We start from the raw sequence: 13,006 nt of genomic DNA, 5'->3' as shown, positions 1-13,006 counted from the left end.
TGTGTTTTTCAAAGACAGGACCATCCTGATCAGTTGGCAAACATACTGGTTCTGTAGCAGGCTCGGCCCCTCCTTCCTCATTCCTCTGGTTGTGTACGGATATAAATAAACTAAACAGAGGGACTTGGCTGAGCATCACAGGCAGCAGGAGCTCGGCTTTGAACCAAGCCATTTAATAAAACAAAAACCAACACCAGTGAATCAATTAGCTCGATTGTCCTCAATCAAAACGGGTACCATCCAAAATGAAACCTCATCAAAGCCCGAGTCGTCATGGCAGCGCGTGCAGGTGACAGTGTTCTCAGATGTGAGCCCGACAAAGGCTTCACACCAGCCCAGACGCTATTGATGAGGACCGCTGGAGGCTGAACAGTCCCAGAGAGGAAATGATGCCATTCTATTCTCCACAGCTCTGTGATGTGGATGAATGGGCGTGATGAGCAGCACTCGTCCCGTTGTTAGTTAAGCGGTGCCATTGTGCTATTAAGACAAAGCTGTGAACCCAAATATATAATGAAAATGACAGCATGGAAAAAACGGTGTGAAAAATACTTAATGAACCAATTCATTCTGAAATAATTTAAGAGATTTATGCTCATCAATTCTGAACAGAGGAGCTACGTTTTATTTCATGACAGAAATGTTAACAATTCTGCCGTTTAGTCCTCTGTTTTAAAGAAACCTTCATTCTGTCACATTTGATGTTTCACGGTTAGCAGACACTAACGGCCATGTGATTGGCTGAGAGGTGAGAGGGCGGGAAACACCACAGACATAAAATGTGACATTTAGAGATAAAATGCGACATGGAACATGCCGTTTTGTAACGGTAAATTCAGTTTCAATAATTCGACTATTGATTCATTTTTATAATTTGCTGTAATCATTTGAGGTGCATTCCTTAATGTCTTGTGTATTTAGCATTGAGCACGTTAATACTGGTCTCTACAGCCCAACAGAGACCTGGTCTGAGCGGAAAAACATGATCAGAACTTCAGGGAACAATAAAACTCACTTCTATAGTAATATATATATATATATATATATATATATATATATATATATATATATATATATATATATATACACACACACATACACACACTGCCTGGCCAAAAAAGAAGTCGCCACCTGGATTTAACTAAGCAAATAGGTACGAGCCTCCTATTGGATAATTTGAGATGTTTAATAAAGAAGAATGTGAACCACACTGCCTCAACATCTGGAGTAAACTAATAAGGAATTTCTGTCCTGGCCCCACAATGGTGGAATGAACTCCCCACTGACGTCAGGACAGCAGAGCCGCTGCCCATCTTTCATCAGGATGAAGACTCATCTCTTCAGTGCTACCCTGAGCCTTCCACTCAGGTCCAGACCTTAACCCCATTGAGAATCTTTGGGATGTGCTGGAGAAGGCTTTGCGCAGCGGTCAGACTCTACCATCATCAATACAAGATCTTGGTGAGAAATTAATGCAACACTGGATGGAAATAAATCTTGTGACATTGCAGAAGCTTATCGAAACAATGCCACAGCGAATGCGTGCCGTAATCAAAGCTAAAGGCGGTCCAACGAAATATTAGAGTGTGTGACCTTTTTTTTTGGCCAGGCAAATGGTGAACTCTTTTTTTCCAGTTTTGGACTGCTGTTGAAACAAATAAGAAAATAAGTTCATATCAGGAAGACGAGTGCTCTGCGGGTAAAATAAGTAAAAAAAACACTGAAGGTGAATTCATCCTTTATTAAATCTTGACAGAGCAGTAATCTACAGTGGTTTCATTTGTACAGAAGACCCAAGTCACTGCCAGAATGAGCTCCTTTAGACGATTGAATATATCTTTCACATACACGTAGAGCAGAAGGCAAACAAACGACAGGCGACAAACGGGCATTAAATTAATTTAGTAAAAACCTGTAAAAATGTCTCTTTTTCTTCTTCTTTCGCAACAACATTCAGCACAATTCAGGTTGTATTTTACATTCAATTTGATCTGGAAGAGGTTTGAAAGGATCTGCTCGGCTCTTGATCTCTCAGCAGAACGGTTTAAATACTTCAGAGGGAGATAAAGGGAGTTCCCCTTAAAGCAGAACAACCCTGCAGTCTGCTCGCAGCAGAGACAGCTCCATGTATGGAAGAGCAATGATGGAGGATTGAAAGAAGAAACCATATTTCAGACACACAGAGATCCGGTTAAACATCATCAGCTGCACCAGAGTTCAGAGCCGTGCGTCCCTTCAAACCCTGGCTGTGTGCCAGTTTTAATCTGTCCTAATAAAGCAAATGTCAGTGTGTATACTGTGGCTGAATGACAAGTGTTTGAAGTTGGGGGATTGGACGAAGGGGTTTCGGGTCCGCCATCAGGCGCTCCTGCAGAGGGACATCGATCCTTGCCCACCTCAGTAATTTCAGGTTATGGGCCAGGACGTCACAAACAGCCCAAACACACAAATACGTATGTTTGGTGCTCCTCAACAAGGACACACTGGTGGAGCCCGGGGGGGGGAATATCAGCAGAGTAACCCCGCTGTTCAGCAGTGCTGCACTCACATCAAAACTACCTCAGCCTCCGTCAGTCACCTCTAAAGCTCCCGCGGTGTCGGGGTTTGTCCTGAGAACGGAGCAGCCGGAGGTGAGGCTGAACTAAAAGGTGGACCGCCGGCTGAGACCAGAGTCCTAATGTGAGAGCAGCCCGCTAAACGAGCAGGGTTTAACCTCAGCAGCCGCCCTGGTTGATGTCTCCGCCGGAGCTCTTGGTCACCTCCAGCGTAGTGAAGATCTAAAACGACGAGGAGAAACACTTTTATTATGCAGCTTGTTTTCAGGAGCACACATTGGGCATTTTTAAAAAAAGGCTAACTGGAATTAAATAATTCACAACTCATTGTTTGTGAAAGCACAAGATGTTCCATTAACGGCGTCCCACTCGGCTGAGCTGTAACGTTAGCTAGCTCGCTGGCGCTAGGTGAGCTAGCTGTAGGCTTCTGCGCGGTGATATGGTTGGCAGGTGTAGTTCGGTAGAGAGAAAATAGTTCTTACAACAAGGTCTTAAAGCGCCACAAGCCGAGTGGCATCTAGTTCCATATTATTGGAGAGAAGGCAGACCTCTCTACAGCAGATACCTCCAACACTCAACAAAACCAGCCACACTGATGAAGAGCACCACAGGTAAGAGGACAAATATGGATTTTGGATTTCCGGGGTGAACTGTCCCTTTTTAAACTATAGCGCCATGAAAGAATAATAAACTCGGACATGGGCACGACATGAGGAAGTTCACAGTGTGGATGGAAATGTGAGTAATGTAAAACATCAAACGGCTGAGCGGCTAAACGCGCCGTAATTATCACCGTCCCTCATTAACAGGAACGTGTTATGCTGAGATCTGCAATTAAGTTAATTGATGCACATTATGCATCACAGCGGACAGACAACTGAAATATTCATCTGGTTTACAAAAAATTGGAGTCGATTAAATATATATCACACGGTGATACTTTAAGTCGTGGCTCTACGTGTTCTGACTGAACGCGTGCTCTGGCACAACGCCATCATTCACACAGATATAGAGGGAGAAACTAGCCCAGTGAGGGAGCACGACATCTTCAGTCAAAGAGCAGAGGTTTGTTTTGTCTTTAACTGCTAAAGACAAAACAAAAAGCTCAGCTTCAAAATAAATGAAATAAAACTCATGACATTTTGAATCTGTAAGCAGCAATGTGACCAAAGCCAACACAGTGAAGCCAACCAGCAAGTAATAAATAAAACGCTGATATCTAGAATGACCGGAGTGGACTTCTACCTCGGCACAGGTCGGGTGGATGCCGATGGTGCCGTCCAGCTGCTCCTTGGTGGCGCCGCATTTCATGGCTATGCCGAAGCCCTGCGTCACCTCCCCGGCATTCGGCCCCAGATAGTGGAACCCGATGACTCGGTCCTACGGTGGGACAGCAACAAAACACGGTCAGTGGTGTGACGAGAGAAGGGGGCGCTAAAGGCCTACATCTGATTGGACTGTGCAGAAGCAGCGGTAACCTTACGTTGTCAAGTTTGTTGCAGATGATCTTGGCGTAGCACCGGTTGTTGTCTCTGCCGGCCACAGTGAACTCCAGGGGCCAGAACTGACTGTGGTACACCTGAAGACCACAAACACAGCGGTGGTTTGTTACAGTGTGAGCAGCATCAGATGAGCAATGAATAACAGCAATCCCATCAAATACATTTTTAATGCTTGTCCAATAATATAAATCCACCATGTCTGCAGACACGAGACAAGATTCAAATTAAAGAGACATACTGCAAATGTGTGTGGAAACAAATCTACTCATGGAAGAGTACTACATGGATTTTAGGAACACAAACTACAAAGTCTCAGAGATGGACTTTACTCCAGCATGTCACAAGGTTCACTCCCAGGTGAACCAGACAGAGAATACATTATTCAGAGAGTGAGTGAGTGACCTCGAGGTTGTCCTGCCCATAGAGCTCCATGGCCCTCTCCTCTGACAGACCACAGGCGCCGTACTCCAGTGGGGTGAAGACCGTGGTGGGAACGTTGACGTAGTCACACTGCACCGACAGAGAAAACGTTTGTTAGGGAAATAAAGCCTCTTGTTGGCACGCGCCACGCCATGTTCTGGTGATTGTTGAAGAGTTTGCGTGTGTCGAGGTCCCGAACGGGGATGAAAGACGTCAAAAGAAAAGACGGGCAAACTAACCGAGCCTTTGTTTTGGCGGTACGTGTATATACTAGGCATTACGGTAGGAGCTTTAAAATAAAAGCGACCTTCCAATGCGAGGTTAAATAAACAAAATGAATAAATATAAAAAAACAAAACTACTGCTTCAAAACTGTATTTCAGAGAAAAAAATGATTTAATTTGTGGGAATAATTAGTCAGTTAATAAAGAAAACATTTTCAAAGACTTCAATAACAGTGCCCCCCCCTCAGAGCGCCATTGAGACACTTCCTGTTTCCACATGGCAATTTCATTTCAAAATAACAGCAGACCAACATCAGGACATTCGGATGTGGAATTTCAGAATCAAAGTCTAAAATGCAGAATGAGAGCTCTAAATGTTCCCTTAAATTATGATGAGTTCACTAGAACGACCATCAGATCAGATCAATCAAACAGCATTTTCATAAGCTACTGTAAATGAATAGACTGCCACAGCTGGAATCAAAAAGGGAAACTGAAAACTTAAATTAAGTACAAATAAATAAAGGCACAAAATTGCAAAATATTCTTGTGTTTTACTGTTTCACAGCTTAATCATTGTTTTTGGCTTTACTTTAGTGATACTATACATATTTATACTATACATTTTATACAAGTATTCTCTATTTTGAGGCATCTTGATCTATTTCCCCCCCGTACATTTTGTCACTGTATGACCACGTTAAAAAAAGCATCATCATTAATCTACATCAAGGAACAACAGAGGGATTTACTTCCTCTATTATTTACAGACTGGCTGTTTCGCTGTTTCTACAGGTCATCATTGTGATGGTGTGTGTGTGTGTGTGTGTGTGTGTGTGTGTGTGTGTGTGTGTGTGTGTGTGTGTGTGTGTGTGTGTGTGTGTGTGTGTGTGTGTGTGTGTGTGTGTGTGTGTGTGTGTCGTACCTTCAACGTGGAGCCCTTGTAGAGGCGTCGTGCCAGCAGCTTGCCGGCCTGGATGGCTACAGGCGTCAGCTCCCACTTGCCCTCCAGGATGTCTCCGATGGCGTAGACGTGGGGCACATTGGTCTGCTCCTCATCGTTCACCGGGATCTTCCCGTTCCTGCACGGTGGGAAACCAAGCAGTCACATTTTTAATCAGGCCCGATTCTGAAGAACGATCTGTGCTCATGTACTCGTAAAACTACTCCTGGTACAACTACCTCTGATGAGGCTCATCTTTTATATTCTAAACGTCCATACTGCAGAGAGCTACGCTCGGTTTGTGTTCCTGTTTCTCCGTTGCTCCACTTGTGACACGCTCATAATGATTTAGATTATTAGATCAACAAAATGATTCAAAAAAGGTTTTGGCCTTCCTTTTTTTTTACATTTTAGTAGAGCAGTTAAAACCTTTTATCTTCAAATTGTGATTGCCAAAAACAGAAACACTTGTTCAGACATATTAACACTACATCACAGTTCACGCCTGCACGCTGTGGTCTATTTACATTTTTTCCATCAGTTAGCTCTGTGTCACATGTTCCGCTGTCCAGAGACAGAGATGCCTCTCGGGAATCGAAAATGAACTGAAAGCTTCTGGACTGATTCACATTCGGTCTGGTGAGGTCAGGCAGCACCACGACAGCTCATTTAAAAGCAGCAGAGGAACGTCTATCCATCACAAGGCAGGAATGGAATGAAGCGAGCCTGAGAAACAGAACTGCAGTAGTATTCTGATAAGCCCTCTGGCTCCATCAGAGTACTACTGAGGTCATAAGACTGGGTCCATGTGACCCGCCGAGCGCTCTTCTAATCCCTGTTGGTCTCTGACGTTCATTCACAAAAAGTAGAGACACTACATCCTCAAAGAAAAGGCTTCATTCCCCATGTTTCCAACATTGCAAATAATTAGAGTGCAAACATTACGACTTCAAAAGGACTGTTTTAACTTTAACTCTAGTTTTCTAATTCCTAAAAAAACAGTGATGTAGTGATTAAAGACATCAACCAAACGCGAGTCTAATAACATACGTACTTAAGTGCAGACAATGAAACACAAGGACACCAGCTCACACACACACACACACACACACACACACACACACACACACACACACACACACACACACACACACACACACACACACACACACACACACACACACACACACACACACACACACACACACACACACACACACACACACACACACACACACACACACACGAATTGCTGAGTCACCGTGATTGTCCAATGAGTCTTAAAGGCACAGGCCACCCCATGTATTGCGATGGACGTATGGAGGAGGAAAAGAGAAGACACACAACAAGATAATAAACTCACTTGGGGTTGACTTTGACCCCTATCTTGTCCAGGCCGACCTTGTCGGTGCATGCGTCTCGGCCCACTGCTATCAGCACCTGGAGGACAGAGAAACGGCTCGTGGTTAAAAAAGGGGGCGGTCCTGCAGCAAAAATGATGCTATTCTATGTGCTAAATGAAGGCCTTAGGCCAAAAGGAAGATATAATATATAATAATTGAAGCTCACGAGCGAGCCTAGCTAGTTATCTGGCTAGGTTGGTAGCATTAGCCTTATTTACGCTAAAGAGGGGAACTGTATAGCTTACTGTGTCTTTGTTTATTTACAGCAGGAACCTCTAGTTGGTTTGATTGAGAATGTTTAGCATTATTGTTGCTCTGGCTAACAGGAGCTACATGGCTAAAGAGTTTGCTAGCGTAGGAGAGGTAGGGGTGTGTGATTGGCTGAATGGCAATGACGACACCACTGTCGAAAAATGCTATCAAGATTTTTAAAAAATACAAGAACAAGAATGTCTATAATTAAATAGATCTTTTTTTGATTTTACTAATCATATTTTAAATTGTCAGTTAGTTTACTAATGTTTTATGATCCAACTGATAAACCCAGCCCAGTGTTGCCCAATCTTTCCAAAGAGAGTAGCTGGCAGCAATCTAGAAAGTCACTCCCCCAAAACGATCATTATGAATGTAAACAACGAACACGGACAATCTTTTTAATAAATAAAATGCTTTGTTAGAGCATTTTATTTATTGATTGCTGTCGGGAAGAGAATTTCAACAAAAAATGCTTCTTAAATAAATTACCCACCGTAGCTTTTATTCATACAACTATGTATTTATTAAATATTGCACAATTCAGGACTCCCTATAAAAAAAGTCCCAAAAGGAACCACACACAGAAAGTTCCTGTGTTCTCCAACAGTAACAGCAGGAACAGATGGATCCGTACGTACCGTGTTGTACTCCCCCTCGATGACCTCATCGGTCTCTGTGGACTTGGCCGTCACCTTCAGCCTGCCGGGAGAGCCTGCCTCTAGCTCCTCCACCTGACACACACAAAAACACACACACACACGCACACGCACAAAGTCAATCTTTGTGCGACTGCCAAATGTCCTGCTGAGCGGTAAAAACTTATGGTGTAAGATGGTACGACAATAAATCTTCTGACGCTGCGAAATGTCACGGTTAAAAGTCTGCAGACTACCAGATGCCTTTAAGTGAGAGGACATTGTCAAATCAATAAATGAAATACATGCCTTAAAGCACGTGCTTTTATTTTGATGGGTTGCTTCACTTTGCTGCGAGTGAAAGTGCTGCCTCAGCTAAAACGCTGTCTCGTCAGTCCAGCGGACGCTCACCTTCACAGGGACGTATTGGCGGAGGAACTTGATGCCGTGCTCCTCCATGTGCTCCCCGGCACGGTTGGCCATGTCCTGGTCGAAGCCCCTCAGCAGGATGGAGCGGACCATGATGGTGACGTCGAGACCCAGGCCGGCCAGGAAGCCGCCGCACTCCAGCGCCACGTACGACGCCCCGATCACCAGGGTCTTACCCGGGCAGTGGGGCAACGAGAAGAGGTCGTCGCTGGTGGACAAAGCGCAGACGGACACGGAGGACGTCAAAGGCTAAAAATAACTTCCAAATGTCCATTTGATTTCTGGTTAAAAGACTGTAAGAAGGAAACATTGCCCAGGATGGGGTTGTGTCTTGTGTCACACAACAACCTTTGGTCTGAGGTTTTTGTGGGACTAAGTGAGCAGCATGAGGCCATGTGTAGGTTGCCAAAACTCCAAAGACACCCGAGGATAACCTCACATAACATTTACACCGCTGGGAGATTAATGAGCGCCCTGAGGAGAAGCCATCCGAGGAGGACGCAAGCAGCCAGGTCATTCAGAGCGTTTTCAGAGAGCACACACTTCAGACATCTGCTGAACCCTTTGTGGTCCTAAATGTGAGCTCTGGGATGGGGCTTCCAGACACACAGCCTGTCACTAGACACAGCCACCATTGTGACCGGCCCAGCACTCTCACCTGGTGATGCAGTACTCCTTGTCTCCGGGGATGCCCAGGTAGCGCGGCCTCTCGCCTGTAGCCAAGACAAACCTAGCTGCTGTGTGAAGCGTCTCCTTCCCTCGTTTGTTGGTCGCCTGTCACACAAACAGAAACTCTGTTGACAGCCACAATGACTCAGTGAAGGGCGGGGTGGTTTTGATTGAAATATTTGCTTTGGGTGCAGCTGGAGATGTGATCGCTAGTATGAGAGCCAACAACAACAAGGCTGAACTGATTAGCAAAGCCTGTTCAAGACAAACAAAAACAACATAAGTTGCTGGAACAGGCTAGACAACATTTCAAAAGCAGACGGCTTATCAAGATTTGTTGCGTATTGTGGTTTTGGAAAAAGCCATTCGTCAAGTCTACGAAGACTGGAACCAAGCAAGTAAATCAGTTAAAGGGATAGTTTGGATGTTTGGAGGTGGGGTTGTATGAGCTACGTATCCATAGTCAGTGTGGTACCTATCAGTGGTTTGGAGAAACAGACAGGAGTACCAGCACGAGAGCAAAGCAATGTGCCTCTGTCGACAGCTGCAGCAGCAAACCACCATCAACATCACTTTGAATAATTATCCTCAAAAAGCACAAGACTCTATTGAGGAAAACAGTAACTTTACCTTGCAGAACACAGGAGTTGCTGGTCTAGCGCTGCCTTGATTAGTTAGATGTAATGGGGTGACTGAACTAACCATCAATGTCACACAATAACAGACAAACTAACCGATCAAGGCAACAACTGCTGTGTTCTGCGAGGTAAAAAGGAGTCTGGTGACAAATATTCTAAATATATTACACACTTAAACTGAACTTAAACGTCCACAGCTGTACATTGCTTTGCTCCTGTGCTGGTGCTCCAGCCTGTGTCTCCATCATCTACTGTAGGTGATACACAGACTATGGATAAGTGCTGCATACACTTAAATCTAAACGTCTGTAAAAGTACAGTCACGGTTCCTTCATAACAGAGGCACTTACCTTGATTTTGTGTGGTTCGATGAACTCTGCATAGGCGTTGACATAGTTGACGTCCTTGTCCCTCAGAGCCACCCTGTAGCCCCAGTTCAGAGAGCCGATATAGTTGTTCACCGCCGTCTTCATCGTGTCCCAGTTGTGCGTCACTGAGTGCAGACAGGCGGCCGTTAGTAGATATCAGTGAGATGCTAACAATTAACTGCTGACCGGGCTCGCCTCTGATTTACCGGGGCAAACCGGCGCGATGTCCCCCCTCCGCGACCTCCGAGGTCGGCGCTCTGAGCCCTCACCTGTCTCGCTGAACTCCCAGCCGAACTTGCGCGCGTCCTGCATAGCGGTGCCCAGCACGGCCGTCTGGTGCATCAGCTTCTTGGGAATGCAGCCCACGTTCACGCAGGTCCCGCCGAGACCTGAACGGTCACAGCGGTTACGCATTAGCAACTTAAATATGTACAGTGCATGACGAGTATCTTACCAAGTATCCTGACGCGTCTTACCCCAGGTGGTTCCTTTTGGTGTGGGCACAACATAGTCCAGTACCATGACCTTCTTTCCCAACGTAGCAGCTTCCTGTTGTCAACAGAGCCAGAGTTACTGCCACGTTACGTAAATCTGTCATTTCCTAACACCCTTCTGTGGAAAGTGGAAAACGGTTAAAGGCGGCGGTAACCCTGTGTGTCACCTTTGAGCAGGCCAGGCCTCCAGATCCTCCTCCGATGACGATCAGGTCGTACTCGTAAGCTTCGTTTTCTCCACTCAGCAGCTGCTTCAGGCTCCCGTCTTCATGAGCCTGACGGAAACATTAACACAACGTTGTATCAATACGCCACTCGTGTGCGTCGTGTAGGTACGGTAGTGACCGTAGGCTATGAAGCTAATTTCAAATACAGCTAGAAAGACACCGTGTCTGTGAACAAGTCACTTGATGCACAACAAACAAGAAAATCCCCTCAAGACAGTCAACTAGCTGCACACTGGTGCTCCTCACCTGCATCGTTTTGTCACAGCCGCCGACGTGCATCTTGTTGATGAAGACGTTGGGAACGCTTTTCTGCCCCGTCATCTCGAGCAGCATCTCCTGGTAGTTGGTTCCATCCTCTGGACGGACGGTTAATGTGTTGTCAGTGCAAAGTGAATACTGTTACTGTATACTAGTAACCGCTCCTTCAACACATCTACTTGTCATATGGCAATCAGCACGACTAATGCACAAAGAATGGGCAAAAATAACAAAAAGGGGGGAGCATGACATGGCAGAAAATGTGTCATAATTTTCTGTCTCTCTCTCTGTGCTCACACCACGGCTACTTCACTTCAAGCACAAACAGGACTACTTCTGTAGCCAGTTTAACCTTCGGTTTGGCCGGTCAGAGTAACTAACGGCACAAAGCAGCACTGTTGCTATGGTGGCCTGCAGTTTAATAGCCACACTAATCTAGACCGGAGGTCAGTCTGATCACATTGCAACATATCGACAGGAGATTCCCTGAGCTGAAGTCACGTCGGCTTGTAATATATTCTGATCAATCATATTCTTGAGTGTTAATCATTCCCCGATCAATCATCAGCATCCCTTTGTACTTCCCTCAGCATGCAGCCCACAGCGTGACATAAGTACCTCCACGAGACTGAGCGGAGAGGTTAGAGTTTACTGAGATATGGCAGGAGGCCAGAGTATCTTCAGAGAGTGACTCAGCATGTTTTGAGCTGCTGCACAGGCCAGAGGACTTAACAAAGTTTGGAGAAAACAGTGGATTCAAACTCTACCACGAAAAGTGCATTTTATATTTACATCACAATAAATTACGCAAGATAATACTGGTAGCGTATTAGGCATTCATAAGCATTATGTAAACTATCGTTTTAAATGGTTTATAACACTAAAACTTGTTATGCGTGTGAGCAGACATTTGTAAACGGTTTATTAATGTACAGTAACATCTCCATCTTACCTATGAGATCCAACTCCACCACGTTACACTCGATGTTCAACTCTTTGAACAAGGCTTTCACCTACAAGAAATGTGAAAAATGATTTATCAGTTTCCTCATAGCAGCCCAAAACACCGTTTCATATGAGCGAACTGTGAAATACTCCACATCAATAAAAACGGTGACTGCTTTGTTTCAATAGAAACCCTTTGGTGCTGTTAATTGTTAGCTAACCCCTCTGTGCGTCAAGTACAGAGGGAGGATAGGCGGAAGACATTTAGCTAACTTAACGTTACAGGAAACTACATTTTAAATAGCTGCAACTTCAGAGATACACGCGCTAACGTTGCTTTGTAAACTGCCGATTAGACAGTGCGTCTCACACTTCACGTTAGCTATGAACTCCAATTATGTGACTAACTTTTCTAAGAAGTGCGACCACATTCAGATAACAGATAACAGATAATTATCGTCACCAAATACCAGTCGACGAGAATTCTGTTAAACGGTTCGACGTTTATTTGACTTGTATGTGATGTACAGTAAGAACCCGCATTCGGCTTCCAACGGAGCGAAGTCGCTGGTAGCTTTAACGTGACAAGGAAAAGCCAGCAATTAGACGGAGCCCGTGTACTTCGTGGGAGAAGATGGAAGTTTCCGACCGGCGAGGTATCCCTCTTCGACATAAAAATCACTGCCTTACCTTGACACAGTACGGACAGTAGCTTTTACTGAACACCATCACTTGATTGGAGTCGATAAGCTGCTGTATCCGAGACTTGAGTTCATTCTTCCCGGTATCGGTGTCGATGGGAGGCATTTTCGAGCTGTTTCCGTCTGCCTGCGCAGAGCAAGCTTCGATAGACGGCTGAGGAGAGAATGTGGGGAGACCTGGAATTAAACCACAGCGAGTCTCTCTTAGTAAATGTACGAATGTCTCTCGGCTCTTTCTCCAAGAGAAGAATAGAACACAGATGAACCGCGAGGTTGACCTCAGCTCTTCTCCCTCCGCTGTCAGCTGCTAGTCTACCAACCGCGCCAAACGTCTTTTGCC

The 13,006-nt window shown here is 45.1% G+C and overlaps 1 protein-coding gene across 2 annotated transcripts; it reads right to left on the bottom strand.

The window, feature by feature from the left end:
- Window positions 1–1,727: 1,727 nt before the first annotated feature.
- txnrd3 (thioredoxin reductase 3) lies at window positions 1,728–13,006 on the bottom strand. 2 transcript variants are annotated; one of them, XM_079156748.1, is made up of 16 exons: window positions 12,656–13,006; window positions 11,973–12,033; window positions 11,009–11,118; window positions 10,703–10,810; window positions 10,518–10,590; window positions 10,248–10,430; window positions 10,024–10,166; window positions 9,025–9,140; window positions 8,349–8,574; window positions 7,941–8,033; window positions 7,008–7,084; window positions 5,627–5,783; window positions 4,460–4,567; window positions 4,039–4,134; window positions 3,801–3,935; window positions 1,728–2,777 (listed from the first exon to the last, which is right to left on the bottom strand). In XM_079156748.1, the coding sequence occupies exons 1-16, from the start codon at window positions 12,770–12,772 to the stop codon at window positions 2,715–2,717; spliced, it is 1,866 nt and encodes a 621-aa protein (XP_079012874.1). In that variant the 5' UTR covers window positions 12,773–13,006; the 3' UTR covers window positions 1,728–2,714. The 2 variants fall into 2 exon arrangements, with proteins under 2 accessions (XP_079012874.1, XP_079012875.1); XM_079156749.1 differs by having other exon boundaries at window positions 10,311–10,430; window positions 12,656–13,000.

Source organism: Pholis gunnellus, assembly GCF_910591455.1.
Source record: "Pholis gunnellus genome assembly, chromosome: 3".
NCBI classification, from domain to species: domain Eukaryota; kingdom Metazoa; phylum Chordata; class Actinopteri; order Perciformes; family Pholidae; genus Pholis; species Pholis gunnellus.
Note: the sequence above shows the minus strand (reverse complement) of the source record. Positions and strands in the feature narration are given on the sequence as shown.